Source organism: Scyliorhinus canicula, chromosome 13 (assembly GCF_902713615.1).
Source record: "Scyliorhinus canicula chromosome 13, sScyCan1.1, whole genome shotgun sequence".
NCBI classification, from domain to species: Eukaryota; Metazoa; Chordata; class Chondrichthyes; order Carcharhiniformes; family Scyliorhinidae; genus Scyliorhinus; species Scyliorhinus canicula.
In genome coordinates, this window is record NC_052158.1 from 9868808 (window position 1) to 9890436 (window position 21629).

At 53.0% G+C, this 21629-nt stretch overlaps 1 protein-coding gene across 1 annotated transcript; it reads left to right on the forward strand.

Annotated features, from left to right (window-relative positions):
• The first annotated feature begins 370 nt into the window (after positions 1-370).
• Positions 371-21284, forward strand: LOC119976466 (zinc-binding protein A33-like). The gene is made up of 8 exons (XM_038817004.1): positions 371-416; positions 3181-3193; positions 3813-4149; positions 4239-4334; positions 4428-4661; positions 6341-6363; positions 8437-8552; positions 18374-21284. The coding sequence occupies exons 1-8, from the start codon at positions 371-373 to the stop codon at positions 18922-18924; spliced, it is 1416 nt and encodes a 471-aa protein (XP_038672932.1). The 3' UTR covers positions 18925-21284.
• Positions 21285-21629: the final 345 nt, after the last annotated feature.

Consider the following 21629-nt stretch of genomic DNA (forward strand, 5'->3'; position numbering starts at 1 on the left):
TCTCACCACAGCCTGAGTCCCACTGATTCCCCAGCTCCATTCAAACATTACACACACTGATACACACCCTCACTGCAACATTACATTATGCTCTTCATCTTCTTATTCCTCTGTTCACATCATTCCTGCCCCAAACACACAGGAAACATCTCCAAATTATCACCAAGTTTAGTTGTCAGTCGGCTGTTTTAAGGCCTAACAGGCGACCGTTAAAGGCACAATGACAACCACAGGAGGGGGGAGGGGGCGGGAGAGGGAAGAGATAGGGAACAAGAGATGAGAACCAGATAGGTGGGGGGAGGCAGGGAAATGAGAGCCGGAAGGAAGGCACGGGATATAATAGCGAACTTGGCTTCGCCAGGAGTAGGGAATGAGGAAAATGAAGACAAAAGACGGGAGGAACGGCAGAAGCGGAGGTAAGCGCGAGACAGCAGCGAGATCCGTCCAGGAGAAGCAAGCGACAACACCAAATATATTCGAGTATTGCCCACTGTAATTATGTCGCCGGCACCCGAATGTATATTTACCTCCCCAGTCTCCCCCTCCCCCCCCCCAAACAGTCACCTACTTATGTGTTGTAAATAATTTTGCCAGGTGTATAGAGTTGCTGCTGTTGAGCTGGTGCACAATACCCTCCCAGTTGTTCTATTTTATTTGTTATTGTATTTTTTTTTACTGTTTGCTATTTTCTTTTGTTTGGTATGTTTCGTGGTGCCCTTCTCTTCTATATATGTGTATATATTATATACATATATATATATATATATGTTTCTTATCCTGTGTACATAACAGTAAATATACTTTATTCAAAAACCCAATAAAAACATTTAGAAAAAAAAGACACAATGACGGAAAAGTCTCAACAATCTCAACAGGTTTGACAGAATTTGTGGAGAGAGAAGGGAGCAAATGTTTCGAGTCTGGATGGGATTTGCCAAAGCTGGAGAGAACTGGAAATAGGGTCAGATTTATACTGTTGAGGGGGGGGGGGGGGGAGATGTGAGGATTGCCAAAGATTTTTGGACAAAAGCCCAAGGGGATATGAATGTGGGTGATCAGGGTGAGAAGGGTTTTGATATTGGCACATAAAAAGCTTCAAATGTTTTAATGGCCGAACAAATGTAAGCAGTGTGTCAAAGGGCAATTTGGAACAGGGATCAGATGGCCCAAGGGGAGTGGGGGTGGGGGAAAGGGGGACAATGGTGAGGGAAAAACAGGTCGATGGAAGAAATGAAAATAAATCAAAAGAAATAAAAATGTGGTCAAGGTGGAGGAGAGAGTTCACAGTCTGAAGTTGTTCAACTCAATGTTAAGTCCAGAGGGCTCCGACATGCCTAATCCACAAGAACAATCTCCACAGAAATCAGTCTAGACTCTAGAACCTTCTTTGTAGTCACCCGAAGGGACATATCTCCTTCCTTCAATAAGGAGACCAGAACTGTACACGTATTTCAGGTGTAGTGTCAGTTCTCTATATTTGCGACAAACCAGGACTGCAGCAGACTTTCCCAAAGCAGAGATTTGATGCCAAGACTGCGAGCGATCCGATCCGATTGCTGAGTTCCCCAATCACTTGTTTTCTTCCATTCCTGTACTTAAATCGTTCTGTTGGTGCAAAAATGCCCAGAGGTCAATCAGATCACAGCAATCACAATATGATGTCACAATGGAAAGAGACCATTCGGCCCATCGTGTCTTCAAAGACACTCCCCATTTCTCGGGCAGTTTTTAATGGGGAATGTTTTTCTGCGGCACCGACATTCTGCCAGCAGGTGGCAGCAGTGCCCTTTGTAACTGTAAGAAGTCTTACAACACCAGGTTAAAGTCCAACAGGTTTGATTCAAACTCGAGCTTTCGGAGCGCAGCTCCTTCCTCCTTCCTCCTGAGGAAGGAGCTGCGCTCCGAAAGCTCGTGTTTCAATCAAACCTGTTGGACTTTAACCTGGTGTTGTAAGACTTCTTACTGTGCTCACCCCAGTCCAACGCCAGCATCTCCACATCTTTGTAACTGTGGAAGATTTGAGTTCAGACGAAAAGGCAGCAGATATTTTACTCACAGAAACAACACACAAAATAATAATGACACGAATGACCAGTTAATCTCTCTTTGGTGATGTTTGCTGAGAGGATCATGACTGTAGGTATGATCGTGAGATCCCACTCACCAGTGATTTTAATTCTCTACCTTCCACCCACTCTGACCGTTCTGTCCTTGGCCTGCTGCAGTGTTCCAATAAAGTTCAACACAAACTCAAGGAACTGAACCTCCTTCCCCCTGGGCACTTTACAGCCTTCTGGACACAATACTGAGTTCAATAATTTTACATTACAATCTCTGCTCCCATTTTCCCCATGTTCATTTAGTTGGTTTCGTTAATTTTCTCTGTTTTCCTCCTTAATTACTTTATTTTGGATTTTGCTGGCTGCTGATATGGCTTTTACACCCCCTCTAGTCACATCTTTTATTTTCTCACTTGTCCTTTACCACTCACCCTGGCCTTTCACTCTGAAACCTTTAACCTGTCCTGTTCTCCACCCTATTACAGACCTTCCCTTTTGTTCTTCCCACCCTCCCCCAACATCTACAAGATCACCATTGAACCCTCACCCTAACAGTAACTCCCTTCACTTCCTCAAAATGTCTGACATTAACATGCAACATTCACCCTCTTCCTCACCCTCATGCTAGCCCAACACTTAACCCTCACCCTAGCCCGAAGCTCAATACTCATTCTTACCCTAGCCTTTAACCTAGTCCTCACCCCAACACTAATCCCAATATTTCTAACTTTTCTATGTTGTGATGATAGGTCCCAGTCTGAAACATAAACTCTGTTTCTCTCTCCACAGATGCTGCCGGATCTGCTGAGTATTTACAGTATTTTCTGTTCTTGTTTCAGATTTCCAACATCCACCGTGTTTAATTTTTGTTCTCCCTCCCTCTCCCCCACTGCCATACGCCCACGAAGCTTCCCTCTTCAACTACTTCCCTCCAAACATTAAACCTGTTTGTCCTTCGTGCTCCTGTAAGTGTATCAAAACTTAGGTTTATGAGTTTCTGTTTTGAGACTGTGTCTTTAAGATGAAGGGGGTCATACAACCTATTCTGAAGTGTCTTTGACACCAGCCCTGGGTGCGGTGTCTGTTAATGATTAATGTGAGACTGGGATTGTTTTGTTAGGAAACAGCTGGAGGTAATTTCAGCAGTGCCTGTGTTTACAGACTGTCAGTCTTCAAGGTCTTGAGAATATCAGGTTGTAAACGGTTATACTTTAAACTGTTCACTTAATTCAAAAAGATAACAAAGTTGGGGTCTGAGGAATTGCTAATCAGCGTCTCTACTTGGATACAAGGTTCGTGTGATTCATGTTGCCATGGAGATAGACAGTGGGAGAGGGAGATTCCAAAGTAAACCATTCTGGGATCGGGTTGCTTGGCTTTAGTAGATTTCAGTGAATCTCACAGGCAGTGGAGTCTGTCGGGATCTGGGTGATAGGAAGCAGCGGGAGGCTAAAAATCCATCTGGTTAAACACAGGAATGTGGGTGGGAATTCGGAGTCGGATTGAAATTCATGAAGATTTGAAATGAGGCTGGAAGATTAGCCTGAGAATATCTGGGAAAGATGCTCACTGTGAAAGGCAGTTCTGGGGTGAAAAAGGTACACAAATGGGAACGGAAAAAATTGAAGCAAACCCTGGGGAGCTCAGGATAATTTGGAATGGGTCCGGGAGAATTCAATATTTACCTCCGGGACTGTGTGAAGTCCAATCAGGAAGTGGGATATTCAGTTGTGTTAAACTGAGAGGATAAAGGTCTTCTGTAACACTGGATTGTGGACACAACTTCTGCCGCTCCTGCATCACCCAGTGTTGGGAAAAGGAAATAAACTCCTGCCCGGAATGTAGAGAGGAGTTTCCGCAAAGAAATCTTAGGATAAATCGGACCTTGGAAAATCTGGCCGAGGCAGCTCGAAAATTAAAGCTGATTCCGAAAGAGAAGGAAAGTAAACTTCACTGTGAGAAACATCAGGAAGAACTGAAGCTGTTTTGTGAAACTGACAAGAAATTGATCTGTCTGATTTGTCGAGATTCGCGGGAACACAGAGAGCACCGCTTCCTGCCGATTAAAGAAGCTGCTGAAATCTACAAGGTAAAAGGGAAAGCAATTTGTAAATTGATAGTTTACTCCCATTTCCTGCTCTGACGTTTTCATTCTGTGATTTCCTCTCCCAATCCCAGGATCAGCTGCAATCTTCCTTAGATTCTCTCACTGTGAAGAAATCGGCAGTTCTACAATCGGAACTGAAACAGAAAGGGCTGATTTCTGAAGTTAGGGTAAGGTCTCCCTGTGCTGATTTTCTGGGATCTCAGTTAGTTTTGTTCCCTTTATCGCGGGACATTAATTATGTTTCACATTTCATTTGGTAGGAACAGTCGAGCAGTCTGCAGACCCACATCACATCCGAGTTCAGTAAAATGCACCAGATTCTCACTGAGAAAGAGCAGCGTTTACTCAGAGATCTCAGGGAAGAAGAGGAGAGGATTTTAGAACCAATGGAGAAAAACCTTCGAGAGATTCATGAGAATTTAAATTCTATTGAGGAGAAACTCTCCAATTTGCAGAAACAGATGGAGCAAAAAGACGAGCTGATATTTCTGAAGGTGAGGGAATATATTGCGGGTCAGTTCAGTAAAACTTCACAGTCACAAAATAACTGCTAGCAACTGAAATAAGTCTGGAATTTACTGACAGAAGAGAACTGAAATTGTTTCCCTTCCTGAACGGTTCTGCTGTTGGCAACATACGGCCCCCACACTGTCTGCAGATTCCCGGGAATTCCTGTAACTTTCTGAGAATTAATTTTTAAAAATCATATATTGGTTCTCCTTTTTCACATTTTCTCCCAAATTTACATCTACCAACAATAAATAATAATCAGTAACGAATACAATGTCAATCCCCATATCAATAACAACGATCCCATCCTCCCACCAAACCCCCAAACATTAGTCTGCATGTTAACATAAACAAATAACAAAAAGGAATCCGGAATCACCCATAGTCACCATTAACATGCAGTCAGTCCCCCCCTTACCCTGCCCCCACCCCCACCATGTTCAACGTAATCCAATTCTCGAAAGTGCATAATGAATAACGCCCATGAATTGTAGAACCCCTCCATATTTCCCCTCAGTTCAAATTTGACCTTCTCAAGGGTGAAGAATTCCAGCAGGTCCTCCCGTCACGCCTGCGCCCAGGATGGAGAGGTTGATCTCCATCCCAACAGGATCCACCTTCGGGCAATCAATGAGGCGATGGCTGCAATATCTGCCTCTGCACCCGTTTCCAACCCCGGCTGCCCGACAGCCGAATATGGCCCTCTGGGGGTCAGGGACCAGTTTCATGTGCACCACTTTAGGGATTATCCTAAAAACCTTCTCCCAGTAACCCTCCAGCTTTGAACAGGACCAAAACATATGAACATGGTTTGTGCCCCCCCCCCCTCCGCCCCCCCCCCTCCCCCCCCCCCCCCCCCCCCACACCGCAAACCTCACACATCATCTACACCCTCAAAGAGGTGGCTCATCCTTGCGCTTGTGAGGTGCGCTGTACATACCAGCTTCAGCTGTGTCAGCCCCAACCTCGCGTACGAGGTGGCGTTCACCCTCCGGAGGATCTCACACCAGAACCCCTCATCCATACCTCCTCCCAACTCTGCCTCCCATCTTGCCTTGATCTCATCCAGCGATGCCTTCTCCTCTTCCAAAATAGCCGCGTAAACTGCCAGCACAACCCCCTTCTCCAGTCTCCCTGTTGTCAGCACCTCCTCCAGCAATGTGGAGGCCGGCTCTTCCGGGAAGCTCTGTATCTCCTTTCTGGCAAAGTCTCGAATCTGCATGTGTCTAAATATTTCTGCCTGCTCCAGCCCATACTTCGCTCCCAGCTCCTTCAATCCCACAAACTGACCCCCAAGAAAGAAATCTTTTTGTGTCCTAATTACTTTCTCCTCCCATCTCCGAAAATTCTGAGAATCAATTTTCTAGATCTTTTGCCCAAGACTAATTTTCTCCTGGAACTCCCATTGTAATCCAGTTCCAGTTCCATGTTGTGAGTGTGTGGGTGTGTCTGGTACGGTGTGTGAGAGTCACTGTGTCTGTGAGCGGGACTGATGCTCAATTCCAGTTTATTTGACTCTCCACAATCTTCCTCCCAAAATCCATCACTTTCCACTTCCGTGTGAAATCTCAGGTGCTCTGAGTCTGCTCATTTCACCAGCCTGTCTAACTCTTCCTGAAATCTGTTACTGTCATCCTCACTGTTCCTCATTCATTTCTTTCAGGAGGAAGCTTGTCGGAAGAGAAGGTAGGACATGTTCTTTACTGAAACTCTGCAGTTTGATTTTCAAAAGCTTCAAAATTGTGTTCTGATTTTTCTCAGCCGATTTCTCTGCTGCTTACATTATTTACTGAAACTCTCCAGTTTGATAAAAAAAATAACTCGGTAAAGTGTTTTTATGGATTAATTTCTTGGTTGTCACGACTTTAAATATTCGTCCATCAGGCCATGAAAACTCGGCATATAGTTCACTGACGAGTATTTTATAATAACAAACTTGATGGCCGTGATTAAACAGTATTAGATTTTCCATGACTGTTCGACAATATTGTATAAATGACAAGCTGTCAGGTAAATAATACAACCTGGTTCCCAGGCTGGAAGTGATCACTTGCCTGATGTTGGCTGTTAGTGTCTGTGACCTTCCGACTGACCCTGAGAGAGCCGCAGGGTCCATGTATCCAAGGAATGGGTCATCCATGTCTCTGCATGGAGCCTGAGCAACCCGAGAAAGCCAGACTTTAAAGGGGGAACGGGTTCTATTTTTATTCGATAATATAAACTGGCTCTGTGTCCTTAACAACAACAACAGCAAAGACCCGTATTTATATAGCGCCTTTAATGTAATATAAAGTCTAAAGGAGTTTCCCAGGAGTGTCAAAAGGCACAAATTGATACGTACACACGTGTGGAAATATTAATCCGGATAACGGAGGTGGATTTTTGAGAGAGTGATTGAGGAAGAAAGAGAGACAAAGAGACGGAGAGGATCAAGGAGGGAATTCCAGAGCTCAGGACCTCGGCAGCTGAAGGTCCAGCTCCCAATGGGGGAGTGACTAAAATCAGAGAGATTCAAGATGCCAGTAGAGGAGAGCAGGATTCTCGGTGGGTTGTGGTATCAGTTATTAAGGGTTGAACATTAAGTTCCAGATGTTTTCAGCCATTGTCTTTGTTCGACAAACTTTGTTTGTAAAACAGCAAGTGGTCAGGCTAAATGTTTCTCTTCTCCTGTGATTTGTGATATCCCGGTAACTAATCTGTTATCAGACGGTGAACAATTTTCAGGACATGGGAGTTTCCATTCTCTGCTTTTGAATTTCCAACTTATCCCTTTCTTAGTTACAGAAACGTGATTAATATTTCACTTTGTACATATTCTCTTTCATCAAAACTGCGGAAAACTTGACCAATTACATGCGTTCTAAATTCCGATAACCGACAAATTTATTACATCTTTTATAACATCCAGGATAAGCACTGCATAGGGTCAACTCCACCTCCATGTGCGCAAGGCTCAGCCTGACGCAACTAAAAGTGGTACATAGAGCCCACTTAACGAGAAACCGTATGAGTAGGTTCTTCCCGGAGGTGGAGGACAGATGTGAGCGGTGCCAAAGAGGCCCGGCCAACCACGCCCACATGTTCTGGTCTTGCCCCAGACTTGTGGAGTACTGGACAGCCTTCTTCGAGGCTATGTCCAAAGTGGTGTGGGTGAGGGTGGAGCCATGCCCGATAGTGGCGGTCTTCGGGGTTTCAGACCAGCCAGATCTATTCCTGGGGAGGAGGGTGGACGCCCTTGCCTTTGCCTCCCTGATCGCCCGCCGTAGAATCCTGTTTGGCTGGCGGTCAGCAGCACCGCCCAGAGCTGCAGACTGGCTGCCCGACCTCTCGGATTCTCTCCAAATGGAGAAAATCAAATTCGCCATCCGAGGGTCGGACGACGGCTTCCACAGAACGTGGGAGCCATTCATGCAATTGTTCCGGGACCTGTTTGTGGCCAACGTACAAGAGGAAGAATAGTCGGGGGAAGGTAGCCGGCGGGGAGTGGGGGGGGCTACGGGCTCGTTACGGGGGTTTGATGGCTAGCTAAGGCCCAAAACCAAACTAAATAAATGCCAATAAACATGTTGGGGAATGTAAAATATGTATGCCGGCGAAAAGGGGGAGGCCACAGTTATTACTACGAAGATGCTCACCTGTAAATATATATGTTAATTTTTGCGTGTTCTTTTTTTTTTCTCTCTCTCTAACAATTTGTAATTTGTTCAATATAAAACATGAAAACTGAATAAAAAACATTTATAAAAAAATAACATCCAGGATTAGTGATGAGTTTCACAAACTCTCAGTATCTGCTGCCACCCTGTCTATCGGAAAGTTCAAAGGCCCTTTACAGTACACAGCGTGGAGAGAAATGAGAAACTCCATTAACCCCGGTAAAACTCTTCTATTCATTTTCCTGATTTTAAATCCAGTTGTGAAGGGACTAAAGGGTCTCCAAGGTCCCAGATTAAATGTTCACTTTGCCGCTTGTTAATCCTCGGGAGCCTCTCCATTCTCATATTTTACTCTCTGTGGGTTCCTCTGGGTGAGTATCTGAAGCCATCAGCACCGTGTGTCAAAGCAGTGAAGGGATCTGTATAACCAGAGGAATAGAGCACCAATCTCAGGATGGGAAACCCAATTTGTGGAGGAGACTGGACTGGTCCTGTCTGTCATTCTGGGAACATTTTTTAATCATCGTTTATCAGGAAGACATTCAGACATTAGAGAGCAAGTGTTAAACGGCAGAGAATCTGGTTGGTGGAATTGGACACCTTCATCAAGAGGAGGGGCTGCAGAAACTGTGAGTCTGCACTGGATAAGGGAGGGAGTGTGGTGATCTTATTGAAATGCTCAAGGTTCAAAACAGAAGGGAGAATGTAAAAATCCACAGGTTTAACACAGTCACAGAGTCCAGATCAAAGTAGGTATAGTTTTAAATCTAGAATAGGGGTTTGGATTGAGTGAGGTTGATTTATTGAGGGACTCCATTGATGGAGCAGGTAGTGAACCAGTGAACCCTGGCCGCCCAGTGGGACATGGCGGACTTGCCCCACGGAGTGGCACCAGAAATGAAGGAACTCCTGAGATTGCACGGGCCCGTGGGGTCCATGACGCACAATCGCTCCCCTGGCCGTCCATGAGGGCCTCCGGTGAACGATCCGCCCGCCCCCCACCGGGGCGGCCGTGGACTGAGACCGCAGCCACCACCGGACGTTCCCCTCGGCCGATAGGTGGTTCGAACGACGCCGTCGGGAACTCGGCCAGTTTTTCATGGAGAATCGCGGTGGGGCCTCTGTCAATGGCCTCCTACCCGCGCTGCGTAGTTCGCACGCGAGAGACTCCCGAGCGATTGTCCAGGGACCGGAGAATCGTGGACCCTGAGCTCGTGCCGATTTCGGTGTAAACGGCCATTCTGCTCCCCGCGCCGATCACGATTTTGGCGTAGAGGCTCAGAGAATCCCGCCCAAGAGCCTCCGGGACCTGAGCGATTCTGCGGCCTGGATGGGCCGAAGTCCCAACGGCGTGGTTCTAACTACGTGTAAAAAATCGCAATGCCGGCGTGCTGGCTGATGCGGCGGTGGGAGGAGGTAGGAGTTGGCGCGGGGGGACTGCAGGCTCCCGTAACGGGCACCGGCCGTGTTTCCTGCAGGGGGAGAGGGGAAGGGGGGGGGGGGGGAAACAGGCCAAGCAGTTGGGAGCCCCCGACATGACAGGGCGGTGCTCACACAACGGGCACCATTATGGCGGCCATCCTGATGCCCACCCCCCCGGTGCCCCTGGGTGAACGCAGAGTTGACGGCCGTATGGGTAGTTGCCCACCCCCCTCCCTGGCCACCCAACCCAACCGGCGACACCCATAGGCAGAACCACCCAAGGCCACACCGACGGAAGCCCCCAGTGAGGCAGTGGCATCAAACAGTGGCCCTGGCAGCGGGGACTGGCGCCAGCAGTGGGGCACCGACGGGCCGGGGTGGGGGGCATGCGTGGCGAGGCTGCGCGGTGCCAACCGGGGCCACCATGTAGCCCAAGGTACCTGGCTGTGCATGGGTGTATGGCCATGGTAACATTGTGTCCCCTCACCCCCTGCAGATCAGAATGCTTGGGCTCCACCCAGCGACGCTGGCCGCCGTGGCGGGGGCCGCTGCCCTGCATGCAGCCCTGTGGCAGCGTCAGCGCAGGCGGCTCAGAGAGGCAGCGGAGGCCGCAGCAGAGTAGCGGCTGCAGTGGGGCAGGTACCAACCACTCAGGCTGGAGGGCCGGCTGCCCGACAGGCCGAGGAGGATCGGGACGAGGGGGAGGAGGAGGAGGAATGGGACGAGGGGAAGGAGGAGGAACGGGACGAGAGGGAGGAGGAACGGGACGAGGGGGAGGAGGAGGAGGAAGGGACGAGGGGGAGGAGGAGGAGGATCGGGACGAGGGGGAGGAGGAGGAGGAATGGGACGAGGGGAAGGAGGAGGAACGGGACGAGAGGGAGGAGGAACTGGACGAGGGGGAGGAGGAGGAGGAAGGGACGAGGGGGAGGAGGAGGAACGGGACGAGGGGGAGGAGGAGGAGGAGTTGGTGGTGATAAAGGAGGCCCCACGCCTACCGGCGCTGCCAGGAACTCCCGGACCGGGCCGGCAGGGGGAGGCTGCAGATGATCCGGGAAACTGTTGCTCACATCTGCCACATGATGGCAAACCTGGCACCACATGGGACTGGGGGAGGACACCCGCTACCGGTGGCCATCAAGGTGACGGTTGCCCTCAACCTCTACGCCACGGGGTCGTTCCAGTTGCCGAGTCGGGATCTGTCCGGCATCTCACAGGCATCGGTGCACAGGTGCATCCGTGCCGTCACCAACATCCTGTATGCCCTGGCATTCAGTTCCCTGTGGACCGTGCCCACCAGTATGTCCGGGCAGCGGGGTTTGCTGCCATCGCCAGGATACCCCAGGTCCAGGGGGGCATCGATGGGGTGCATGTCGCCCTATGGGCACCGGCGGATGAGAGGCCGATGTTCAGGAACAGGAAGGGGCACCACTCCATCAACATACAGATGGTCTGTGACCACCAGATGAAGATCCTGCAGCCGGTACCCAGGCAGTGGGCATGACTCGTTTATCTTGGCTCAATCATTAATAACCGGCATGTTCGAGGGACCCCCCCCCCCGGCCCGGCTGCGGGGCTGGTTGCTGGGCGACAGGGGTTACCCGTTGCGCTCGTGGCTGGTGACGCCTATACAGAGGCCACAGAGCGACGCGGAGAACCGCTACAGTGAGGCCCATTGTTCTACCAGGGGTATGTGGAGAGGTGCTTCGGGGGGCTGATGATGCGCTTTAGATACCTGGACCACTCTGGACGGGCCTCCAGTACGAGGCAAGGAGGGTCGGCATCATTGTTGTGGTCTGCTGCTTCCCCCACAACATCGCTCAGCAGAGGGGCGATGGGCTGGAGGAGGATGAGGGGCAAGGGCAGGCCTTGTCAGACGAGGAGGAGATGGGGCAGAGGGACAATGGGCGGGGCATGGACGGGAGGCTGCACTACGCCACCAGCAGGGGCAGCTTTGGTCTATGCACACTTCACCATCTGGGGTGGGGGGGGGGGGGGATTGCTGGGCACGGGCACCACATGACCGCACCCCGTCACTACCAACCACCCCTACCTCCCCCACCACTGAACACTCACCTCCCCCACCACTGAACACTCACCTCCCCCACCACCGAACACTCACCTCCCCCACCACCGAACACTCACCTCCCCCACCACTGAACACTCACCTCCCCCACCACCGAACACTCACCTCCCCCACCACCGAACACTCACCTCCCCGACCACCGAACACTCACCTCCCCGACCACCGAACACTCACCTCCCCCACCACCAAACACTCACCCCCCCACCACCGAACACTCACCACCCCCACCACCGAACACTCACCTCCCCCACCACCGAACACTCACCTCCCCCACCACCGAACACTCCCACCTCCCACACCACCGAACACTCACCTCCCCCACCACCGAACACTCCCACCTCCCACACCACCGAACACTCACCTCCCCCACCACCGAACCACTCGCATGCACACCACCCCTCCATTATATATATACCTGGGGCACTGGATTGCCAGGTCTGGTCCGCGGGATGGAGGATGATGTCAGCCCGCTCTGCGATGAGCTCCAAGCTCCACATCGTGAGACAATGTCTGACTCTCATGGACACAGTAGCACCTCCCAACTGGGTGGTCCCTGCATCCGAGCTGGACAGTCCATCCCATGGCCCTGTCGTATCGCTGGGGACGGGGTGATGGGGACGTCCGGGGGAGGGGTGGGGGCTGTCTGGTTCACCCACTGGGACACACTCTTCCACCACCCCTCACCCACAGTGGACATCACTTACCGCCCCACCCCCGCACCCATCGGACAGAGCACCAGAGGCAGCTTTCATCGGTGATAACATGTGTTTAATGTGCAGAGGTATATACAGTCTGTGCCCGAGCCCCTATAACTAAACTGTGCCCTGCACCCATGCCAACTTAACTGGTGTCTATGTTTCTGGCCTTATGGGCCCTATCACTACGCCTAGGTGGTTCCCCAGATGGTACAGCAGGGGTGGAGGTGGACTGCTGTGACCCCTGCCCCATGATGATGGTCCCCATTGGCGCACGTCTCCTGGGTGGTCCAGGCTGCTCCTCGGGCGTCCCGGCTGGCGTACTGCCGCCCTGTTCTGCCTGCTGCCCACTAGATACACCAGGGACAGGAGGGGGTGTCTGAAGTGCTGCGGTGTTACGGCACCCCCCGGCTGTGTATGGGCCCCAGCACCTCCTCCTCCCTCGGGGTGCCTGATGGACCCCGGCTTCTCAATGGGATGGGGGTGTGCGCTGCCATTCCTGGAGGCCCGCTCTGGTATCAACCAGGGTCTGGCCATGGAGCTCAGGGAGTGGGCCATCCCTGTGACGCCAGCCAGCACCTGGGCAATGGTGCCGATGCTCTCAGCCATGGCCTGCTGAGACTGGGCCACACTGCGGAGCACCGCTGCAATCTGTGAGTGGGCAGCCATGTCCTGGGCCACGGCCCCCGCCTGCACAGAATGCCACAGGCCTTGCACAGCCTGACCCATGTCCGACACCTTCGCCTCCAGTGCCTCCACCGCGGACGCCACCCGTGTGGTTTCAGCCTGGGTGGCACGCACGACTGGCACCATTCCCTGCTCCTACACGCGGTTGGACTCCTCCACCTGCGTCTGCAGGGGCTGGAAGCCGGCCATCATCCCCTTCTCTGGTCCCTGGCTCTCTGACTGCACCTGATCTATGGGTGGGAGTGGATATTCCAGGAACCCGGGACCCGTCTGGGTGGCAGCTGGTTGCTGGGGCCGGGCTGCCCTCCGACTGTCCGACCCCTCGGCTGCTCCTCCCTCCACCTGCTGTACCGGAGCGGCTGTGTGGTTCACACCGGTAAGTGTCCCAGAAGCCTCCTCACTAAAGAGCCCAGTCGAGGTGATGGTGGAGGGTCTGGGAGATTGCAGTGACGGAAACTTCCTCATCGGACCCGAAGTCCGGGGTCTCCTGGGGCGTGGTTTCCTGGCTCGTCTCGGCCGGAGGGCTGTTATTACGGCTTCCCTCCCCGTCGGTGCTTAGGTCCCTGGGGGGCACCGGCCCTGGCACTGGCTGGGGGCGGGGGGGGGCACCGGCCCTGGCACTGGCTGAGGGCGGGGGGGGGCACCGGCTGGTCCTGCAAGACACAAGACAACATGTATGGTCAGACAGACGGACGGGGGTGAGGCGTCAGATGTTGAGTGGGTGCGGTGAGGGAGGGGGGTCAAGGGGGTTGGCGTGTGGTGGGGTGACGAGGGTTGGAGTGAGGGGTTGGGGTGAGGGGGTGCGGTGAGAGAGGTGTGGTGAGGGGCGTTGGGGTGTGGGTGGTGGGGTGAGGGAGGTTGGGGTGAGGGGGGTGGGGGGTGGGGTGATGGGGGTGGGGGTAGGGGGTGAGGTGGGATGGGGTGAGGGCCGCATACACGTAGGGGGCTCTCACTTGGTGGCGCGCCTCCGACCTCCGCATCAGCAACCTCCCTCTCCTCCGGCCCACCAACGTTGTCCCCGGCCCTCTGCTCGGGCACGGTGAGGGGACGCAGTTCTGGTCCTCCCCCATCCGATCTTCTCCCGCTCCCGGTGGATTATGCGCAGCCTCGTCCTGCGCGGGGGGGGGGGGGGGGGGGGGGGGGGGGGGAAGAGACAGAAACAGCAACAGTGTTAGACGGTCCGACACATGCAGCCAGGGATTGGGTCTCTGATGGCATCAGTGCACAGGGCACCCGGCCATTGCGGCTGGCATGGGTGGGTGCAGCAATGTGGGTCAAGGTGGGCTTGCGACTGTCCCCCTGAGGGGTAGGAGTGGCGGGTCACATGTGTGTGGGGTTAGGGGGGTTGGTGCCAGGGGCACAGTGCTGGGTACTCACCCTGGCTGCCCTGAGGAGGTTGTGCAGCTTCTTCCTGTTCTGGTCTGCAGTCCGGGCCACCACCCAAACGGCGCTGACGGCCAGGGGTGAGGGGATGGAGGAGGGAGATGGGGGGGTGGATCCCGCAGTGCAAATGGCATATTGGATATTGGAATTCAACCAGCAATGGTGGCCTTCCTGCTGGTCGCCGCAGCCCTGGGGGATGCCCTGCGGCTGTACGAGCGGGAGCTCCTCGAGGAGGAGGAGGAAGCTGCAGCAGCGGAGCAGGCAGCAACAGAGCGGGCAGCAGCGGAGCAGGCAGCAGCGGAGCAGGCAGCAGCGGAGCAGGCAGCAGCGGAGCAGGCAGCAGCGGAGCAGGCAGCAGCGGGGCAGGCAGCAGCGGGGCAGGCAGCAGCGGAGCGAGCAGCAGCGGAGCAGAGGGCAGCAGAGGGGCAGGCAGCAACGGAGCAGGCAGCAGCGGGGCGAGCAGCAGAGGGGCAGAGGGCAGCCGCCCAGGTTGGAGAGCCGGCTGTCCAACCGGCCAAGGAGGAGGAGGTCCCAAGGAGGCGCCACATGAGGCCTCGTGTCTACCGGCACCGCCTGTCATTCGAGGAGCTGCCGGACCGGGCATTCCGCGGAGGTATGACACCCGCCCCCAAGGTGATGGTTGCCTTGAACTTTTACCCCACCGAGTCCTTGCAGGAGCCGAGTGGGGACCTGTCCGGGATCTCACTGACCTCGGTGCATCCATGCTGTCACGGAGGCCCTATATGCCCAGGCGGATCAATACATCTACTTCGATGTGGACTGAGCCCACCAGGATGCCCGGGCAGCGGCCTTCGCCACCATCACCGGGGTGTCCCGGATCCAGGGGGTGGTCGACGGGATGCATGTCCCCCTACGGGCCCCTGAGGATAACAGGCCGCTGTACACAAACCGAAAGGGGTTGACTCGATAAACATGCAGCTGGTTTGTGACCAACAGCTGCGCATCGTACACGTCTGTGCCCGGTAGCCGGGCAGTCAGCAAGACGCCTCTGGACGGCTGTGGTCTTGGCTGATGACTCCTATCCGGAGGCCACAGACCGATGCGGAGACCCGCTTCAACGACTCGCACACAGCGACCAGCGGTGTGACCAAGCGGTGCTTTGGCTTCCTGAAGATGTGGTTCAGGTACCGGGACCGCTGTGGAGGGACCCTCCAGTATGACACTGAGAGGGTCGCCCATGTCGGCCTGCTGTATCCACCAGAATATCGCACAGCAGAGGGGCGATGTGTTGGAGGAGGAAGAGGAACGCCAGGCCTCATCAGGTGAGGAGGATGCGGGGCAGGGTGAGGGCGGCCAGGACATGGAGCCCAGGCAGGTGCGGGAGGCCGCATGACGTGTGCGCCAGGGCCTACGAGCACGGGACACGCTGACAGCCAACAAGTAGGGAGGGGGTGGGGGGGGTGCGGGGAACTGTCCAGGGGCACGGACACTGCATCCCAACTGCCAGCCCCCTCACTTCCCACCTCGCCCCCCCCCCACCCCTATCTGCAGCTCCCTCCGACACATACCTGCTGCACCGCGGGGTGGGGACCCTGGGATGGAGGATGATGACAACCCGCTCTGCGATGAGCTCTGCTGCTCTGCATCGTATGACAATGTCTGACTCCTGCCCACGGTAACACTTTCCACCGTCCACCTGGGTGATCCCTGCCTGTGAGCTGGTCATTCCTACACACGGTCCCATCGAATCCCTGGGGTGGCGGTGGTCGGAGCGGTCAGGGTGAGGTGAGGAGGGTGGGGATCACGGGCCACCCACAGGATTCACACCTTACCCCAGATCCTCCCCAACATTCACCCATTCCCACACCCCCAGCCAGCCCAGGCTAGCCCACCCCACACACCCATCAGACGGAGCACCGAGGCAGGTTGTAACAGTGGTAACAGGTGTTTATTGTGAACAAATATATACAGGTTTATTCCCTCGCCCCTATAACTAAACTGTGCCCTGCACCCGTGCCAACTTAACTGGTGGCTACTTTTCTGGCCTTGCGGGCCCTAACACTATGTCTAGGTGGGTCCCCAGAGGGTACAGCAGGGGCCGGGCCCATCCAGCCCTGGTTTCTCCAGAAGACGCCGGCCAACTGTGATTCCTGCCCTGCGAACTGGGTCCCCGTTGGCCGGCGCCTTCTGGGGCAACCGGGCCTGGATGGGCCCGGCCCCTGCTCAGGTGTCCCAGGTGGCGTGGTACCGCCATGTTCTGCCCGCTGCCCACCAGATACGCCAGGGACAGGACACAGAGGGAGGTGGCACAGTCCCAGAAGGAGATGGTCCACTCCCTGTGCTCCCTGGCCTCCAGCATGCAGACCCTGGTCGAGACCAGAGCGGGCCTCCAGGAGTGGCAGTGCCAGGTGGCGGGGGAGCCTCAGCGGGTAGCTCCCGGAGTCCGAGCTGCTATTGTGATCAGGCACCTCCCCTGCGGGAGTCACCGACATGGGCCTCATCAACCCCGCCTCCCTCAGGGTGCCCAATGGCCCCTGGGCTTCTCCATGGGACTGGGGTGCGAGGGGAGCTACCCCCTGAGGCTCCCCCGCCACCTGGCACTGCCAGTCCTGGAGACCCGCTCTGGTCTCGACCTGGGTCTGCATGCTGGAGGCCAGGGAGCACAGGGAGTGGACCATCTCCCTCTGGGACTGGGCCCCCTCCCTCTGTGTCTCCGCCATGTTGGTCAGTGCCTGGGCAATGCTGCTGACGTTCCCAGCCATGGCCTGCTGTGACTGGGCCATGCTCAGGAACGCCGCTGCTATTTCCAGGTGGCTCTGGGACATGTGAGGCAGCAAACCCTGTCCTGGGCCTCGGCCAGCGCCTGCACAGAATGCCCCAGGCCTTGGGCATCGCCGATCCATAGTCCAAACCATCGCCCCAATGCCTCCACTGCGGACGCCACCCATGGAGTGTTGGCCGGGGTGACAGGCATGGTCGGCACCACCTCCTGCTCCTGCACGCGGTTGGACTCCTCCACCTGCGCCTGCAGGTGTTGGATTCTCACCGACATCCCCTCATGTAGTCCCTGGCTCTGTGACTGCATCTCCACTATCGATGGGACTGTCTGTTCCAGAAGCCCCAGACCAGACTGGACGGCAGCTAGTCCCTGGGGTCGGCCCTCCGACCATCCTCCCCCTCGGTTGCTCCGACCTCCACCTGCTGTACTGGGTCAGCTGTGTGCTGAGCATCAGAGAGAGTCCCAGGAGCCTCTTCACTAACATGGCCAACCGAGGTGAGTGCCTCTGGGATGGTGGAGGTTGTTGGAGATGATGTGACGGGAAGTCAGTGTCATCCTCCCACCCGACCTCCTAAGCTTTCTTTCTCATCCCATCTTGTACATTCTCTCCCCCACTCTCTCTCTCACCCTCACACTCTCCCTGCTAACCTGCTGTCTCTACTCCTCCACCTCAGTCTCTCACACCCTCCTACACTCCCTGTCACTTCCTGTTCTCCCTGCCACACCCTCTATTTCTCAACCCTCTCCCAATCTCTCTGTAATCCGGCTTCCACACTCTCAAACCCTCCAGCTTTCCATCGCCCACTTCTGCCTCACTTTCACTCCATTCTCACACTCCCTCTCTCCTTTCCTGCTCTCTCCCTTCACCCACTCCCTGGCTCTGCTGCTCTGATTTCTCTCCTCTGACCCCTCCCCCTCCCTCACTATCCTCTCCCTCACCTACCCCGTTTGCCCCTCTCTACCCCTCCCTCTCTCTTCCCTCCCCCTCCCTCTCTAAATCACTGACTGTGTTATTTGAACTTACCCCCAGCTCCAGCCTCTCTGACTCTGGATCTGAACACAGCGAATCCCCGGCTCATCCTGTCTGAGGACCGGACCAGTGTGAGACTCGGAGACAAACAGCAGCCGCTCCCTGACACCCCGGAGAGGTTTGATTCCTGGGAATGTGTCCTGGGATCAGAGGGATTCACATCAGGGAGACATTACTGGGAGGTGGGGGTGGGGGAGGAGACTGGGTGGTGGCTGGGAGTGGCCCGAGAGTCTGTGAACAGGAAAGGGAGAATCATCCAGAGCCCTGAGTCTGGATTCTGGATTGTGGGGCTGGAGCCCGGATGTGGTTATTTTGCCGCCACCACCCGCCCACTGACCCCCCTCACCCTGAGTGTGAATCCCGGGAAGATCGGGGTTTTCCTGGACTATGAGGGGGGACAGGTGTCATTTTACAATGCGGACAACATGTCCCATCTCCACACTTTCACCCACACTTTCACTGAGAGAATCTTTCCCATCTTCAGCCCGGGATTGAATAACGACAGGAAAAACTCGGCCCCGCTGACAATCTGCGGGATTAAAGATCACTAACAGATCCATCCCATAATTTCACACCATCTTCCTGCCTCCTGCCAGCTGTAAACTGCTGGGTGTGGGTCTCAGTCACAGGGGGTGTGGATGGTTCAAATGGTTCAACTTCCCAACGCTGTTATTAAACTGGACGAAAAAAACAATTTATTTAAAAAAGTTCTCCTTTTTTCTTGATTTAATCACAGAGCATGAAAGCAAAGTGTGTGTTTCATTTTCTGTTTGCTCCAGATTCCGGCGTTTTCAAAATCCATCAGGAATTCATTGACCCTGATTCGGAAATTACTGCCCTGGACAAACGGAGTGATTTTCACCCTGAAGTGAAGCGAATGCTTCCACTGGCCCCTCATCCCTCAGCACCGAGGGTAGGTTCTGAATGGACAGCGGCATCTTCCTCCTGTTTCAGATGGGAAACCGTGTCGGAGATTACACAGCCCATCCTGTCCATGCCAGCTCTTTGAAAAGCTGTCCAGCTGGTCCTACAATAATGTTGACCTTCAAATATCCTTTCAATTCCCTTTAAAAGTTACTGTTGAAGCTGCTACCCCCTCCTTCAAACAGTGTTTTGCAGATTATAACTTGCTGCATATTCCACCCTCTTCATATCTCCTCTAGTTCTGTTGTCAAGTCTCTCTGTCTGCTTAAAATAGTGCATCTCAGTGAAAGATGTCTCTGAACACATCCAGCAGTAATCTGGAACACTTGCACCACCTACTGTTTGTTTACAGCCACTGCAGCCAGATGAAACATCTCTATATTCAGGGTGTTGGGGTATCTGGGAGTTCTCTCTTTCATTCACTGTAGTGGCTGACTGGGATATATACTTAATTAGAAATGTATATATTATATAAAGCTCCAATGTAATCCACATACATGGTTTAACCTATTCTGCACTTGTGATTCAATTAGATGTTTTCTTTTATAAATTCCTGTGAAGCATGTTGGGACATTTTATGTTAAATGCCCCAGATCAAGTTATTTAGTTGTTTTGTTTTTGCTGTTGTACATTTTTACCTTTGTATTAACCAAATAGACAATTATACCTTGCAGGTTCCCATTGTAGCAAAGTGGAGGTAGTAGTAGAAGTGGGAGAATTAAGAATGGTCAGAAATAATATACCTAATTAAATGAACAGATAGCCCACATTGGAATATTACACCCAGTCCTGGTCACCACACCTGAGGAAGGATGTGAGGGCTCTTGTGAGGGAGCAAATGAGATGTACCCGAATGGTTCCATAAATGGGAGATTTTAGCTGCAATGTTCAGTGGGAGTTTGCATTGAGAAAATTAGATTTAGGGGAGAGTTGATGTATGTGTGCATCATTATGACAGGTTTTGGTCAGGCCAATGAACCAAGCTGTTCCTTTTTATTGTCACAAGTATGAAGTTACTGTGAAAAGCCCCCAGTTGCCGCATTCCGGCACCTGTTCAGGTAAGCTGGTACAGGAATTAAACCCATGCTGCTGGCCTTGTTTTACATCACAAACCATCTGTCGAGCCCACCATGCTAAATCAGCCCTATATGACATTGCATTCACGAGCAGAGAGAGAGATGTAAGGGTTGGGCAAAAGATACAGGAGTGATTTCAGGAAGAGCACATTATAATGGGAGTGTGAATGGTGTTCCCTCTGCCAATGGTGGTGTGAGTGATGTATATTTATTTCCAAGGGGAGTTGATGGTCATTTAATAGAAATAAACCTTCATTTTTTTTATTTGAGTACCCAATTATTTTTTTTTACCAATTAAGGGACAATTTTAGCATGGCCAATCCACCAAACCTACACATCTTTGGGTTGTGGGGGCGAAATTCATGCAGACACGGGGAGAATGTGCAAACTCCACACGGACAGTGACCCAGGGCCGGGATTCAAACCCAGGTCTTTGGTGCTATAGGCTGCAGTGCTAACCACTGTGCCGTGTACCACCAGGAAATGAACCTTCATAAAAGATTAAAACTGTAAATTCTTGAATCTGAAAGACCTACGGAGATAGAGTGTTGGGACAGGTGGAATAGGACTAATTGAATTCCTCTAAAGAAATCGTGCCTGCACTGAGAGGGCTGAATGGCCTCCTTGTGTGCTATACGACCTAAAAGAGCAGAACAACAAGCAGAGCCAGCTACATTGTATTGGGAACAGAGACTAGAAAACCTAAGTGGAGAAGACTTCAAGACGCACTTGGAGGATAAGCCAGGGGTTTAGGTCAGGTGGTGCAGGCACGTGTTAGTGCAACTCACACCCAAGGGATAAACAGGATAATATAATTCTCAATTAGAAAATGTAACTACTGTTCAAATACTGTCATGTCTCACGTCTCATTTATGTTGAATAAAGTTGCCTCACTGTCACCGATATGTCAATGTTGAATCCTGAGGTTTATTAAAAAGAAAACTTAATAGCCAGCTTTATAGGATCCATGGGGACATCACCTCAAATTTATTGGTCAATGGTTACAGTGATTCACTTAAATTCCTATTAAGATTCACATGACCCAACAGGTAAAGTCAAACTCCAAAACACAGTTACCGAGACTTAGTTCCTCAGATTACTTGTCGGACACCAGGCAGCACAGCAGGCAGAAAGACTCCACCACCAGCACCAATTCATCACAATCTCTCTCACTCCAGCCCAGGTGGTGTCCTGCTCTTGAAGGTTCTCCTTCAGTGTACTTCACCAGGTCTTCCTTGGCTGGTCCCATTTTCCCT

Bases quoted from the DNA above. Each gene is read 5' to 3' on its own strand.
- LOC119976466 (XM_038817004.1), top strand. From the start codon at position 371: ATGAGGAAAATGAAGACAAAAGACGGGAGGAACGGCAGAAGCGGAG. The intron at 4,335-4,427 runs GTAAGGTCTCCC...TTCATTTGGTAG, and splicing joins GGCTGATTTCTGAAGTTAGG to GAACAGTCGAGCAGTCTGCA. The intron at 4,662-6,340 runs GTGAGGGAATAT...CATTTCTTTCAG, and splicing joins ACGAGCTGATATTTCTGAAG to GAGGAAGCTTGTCGGAAGAG.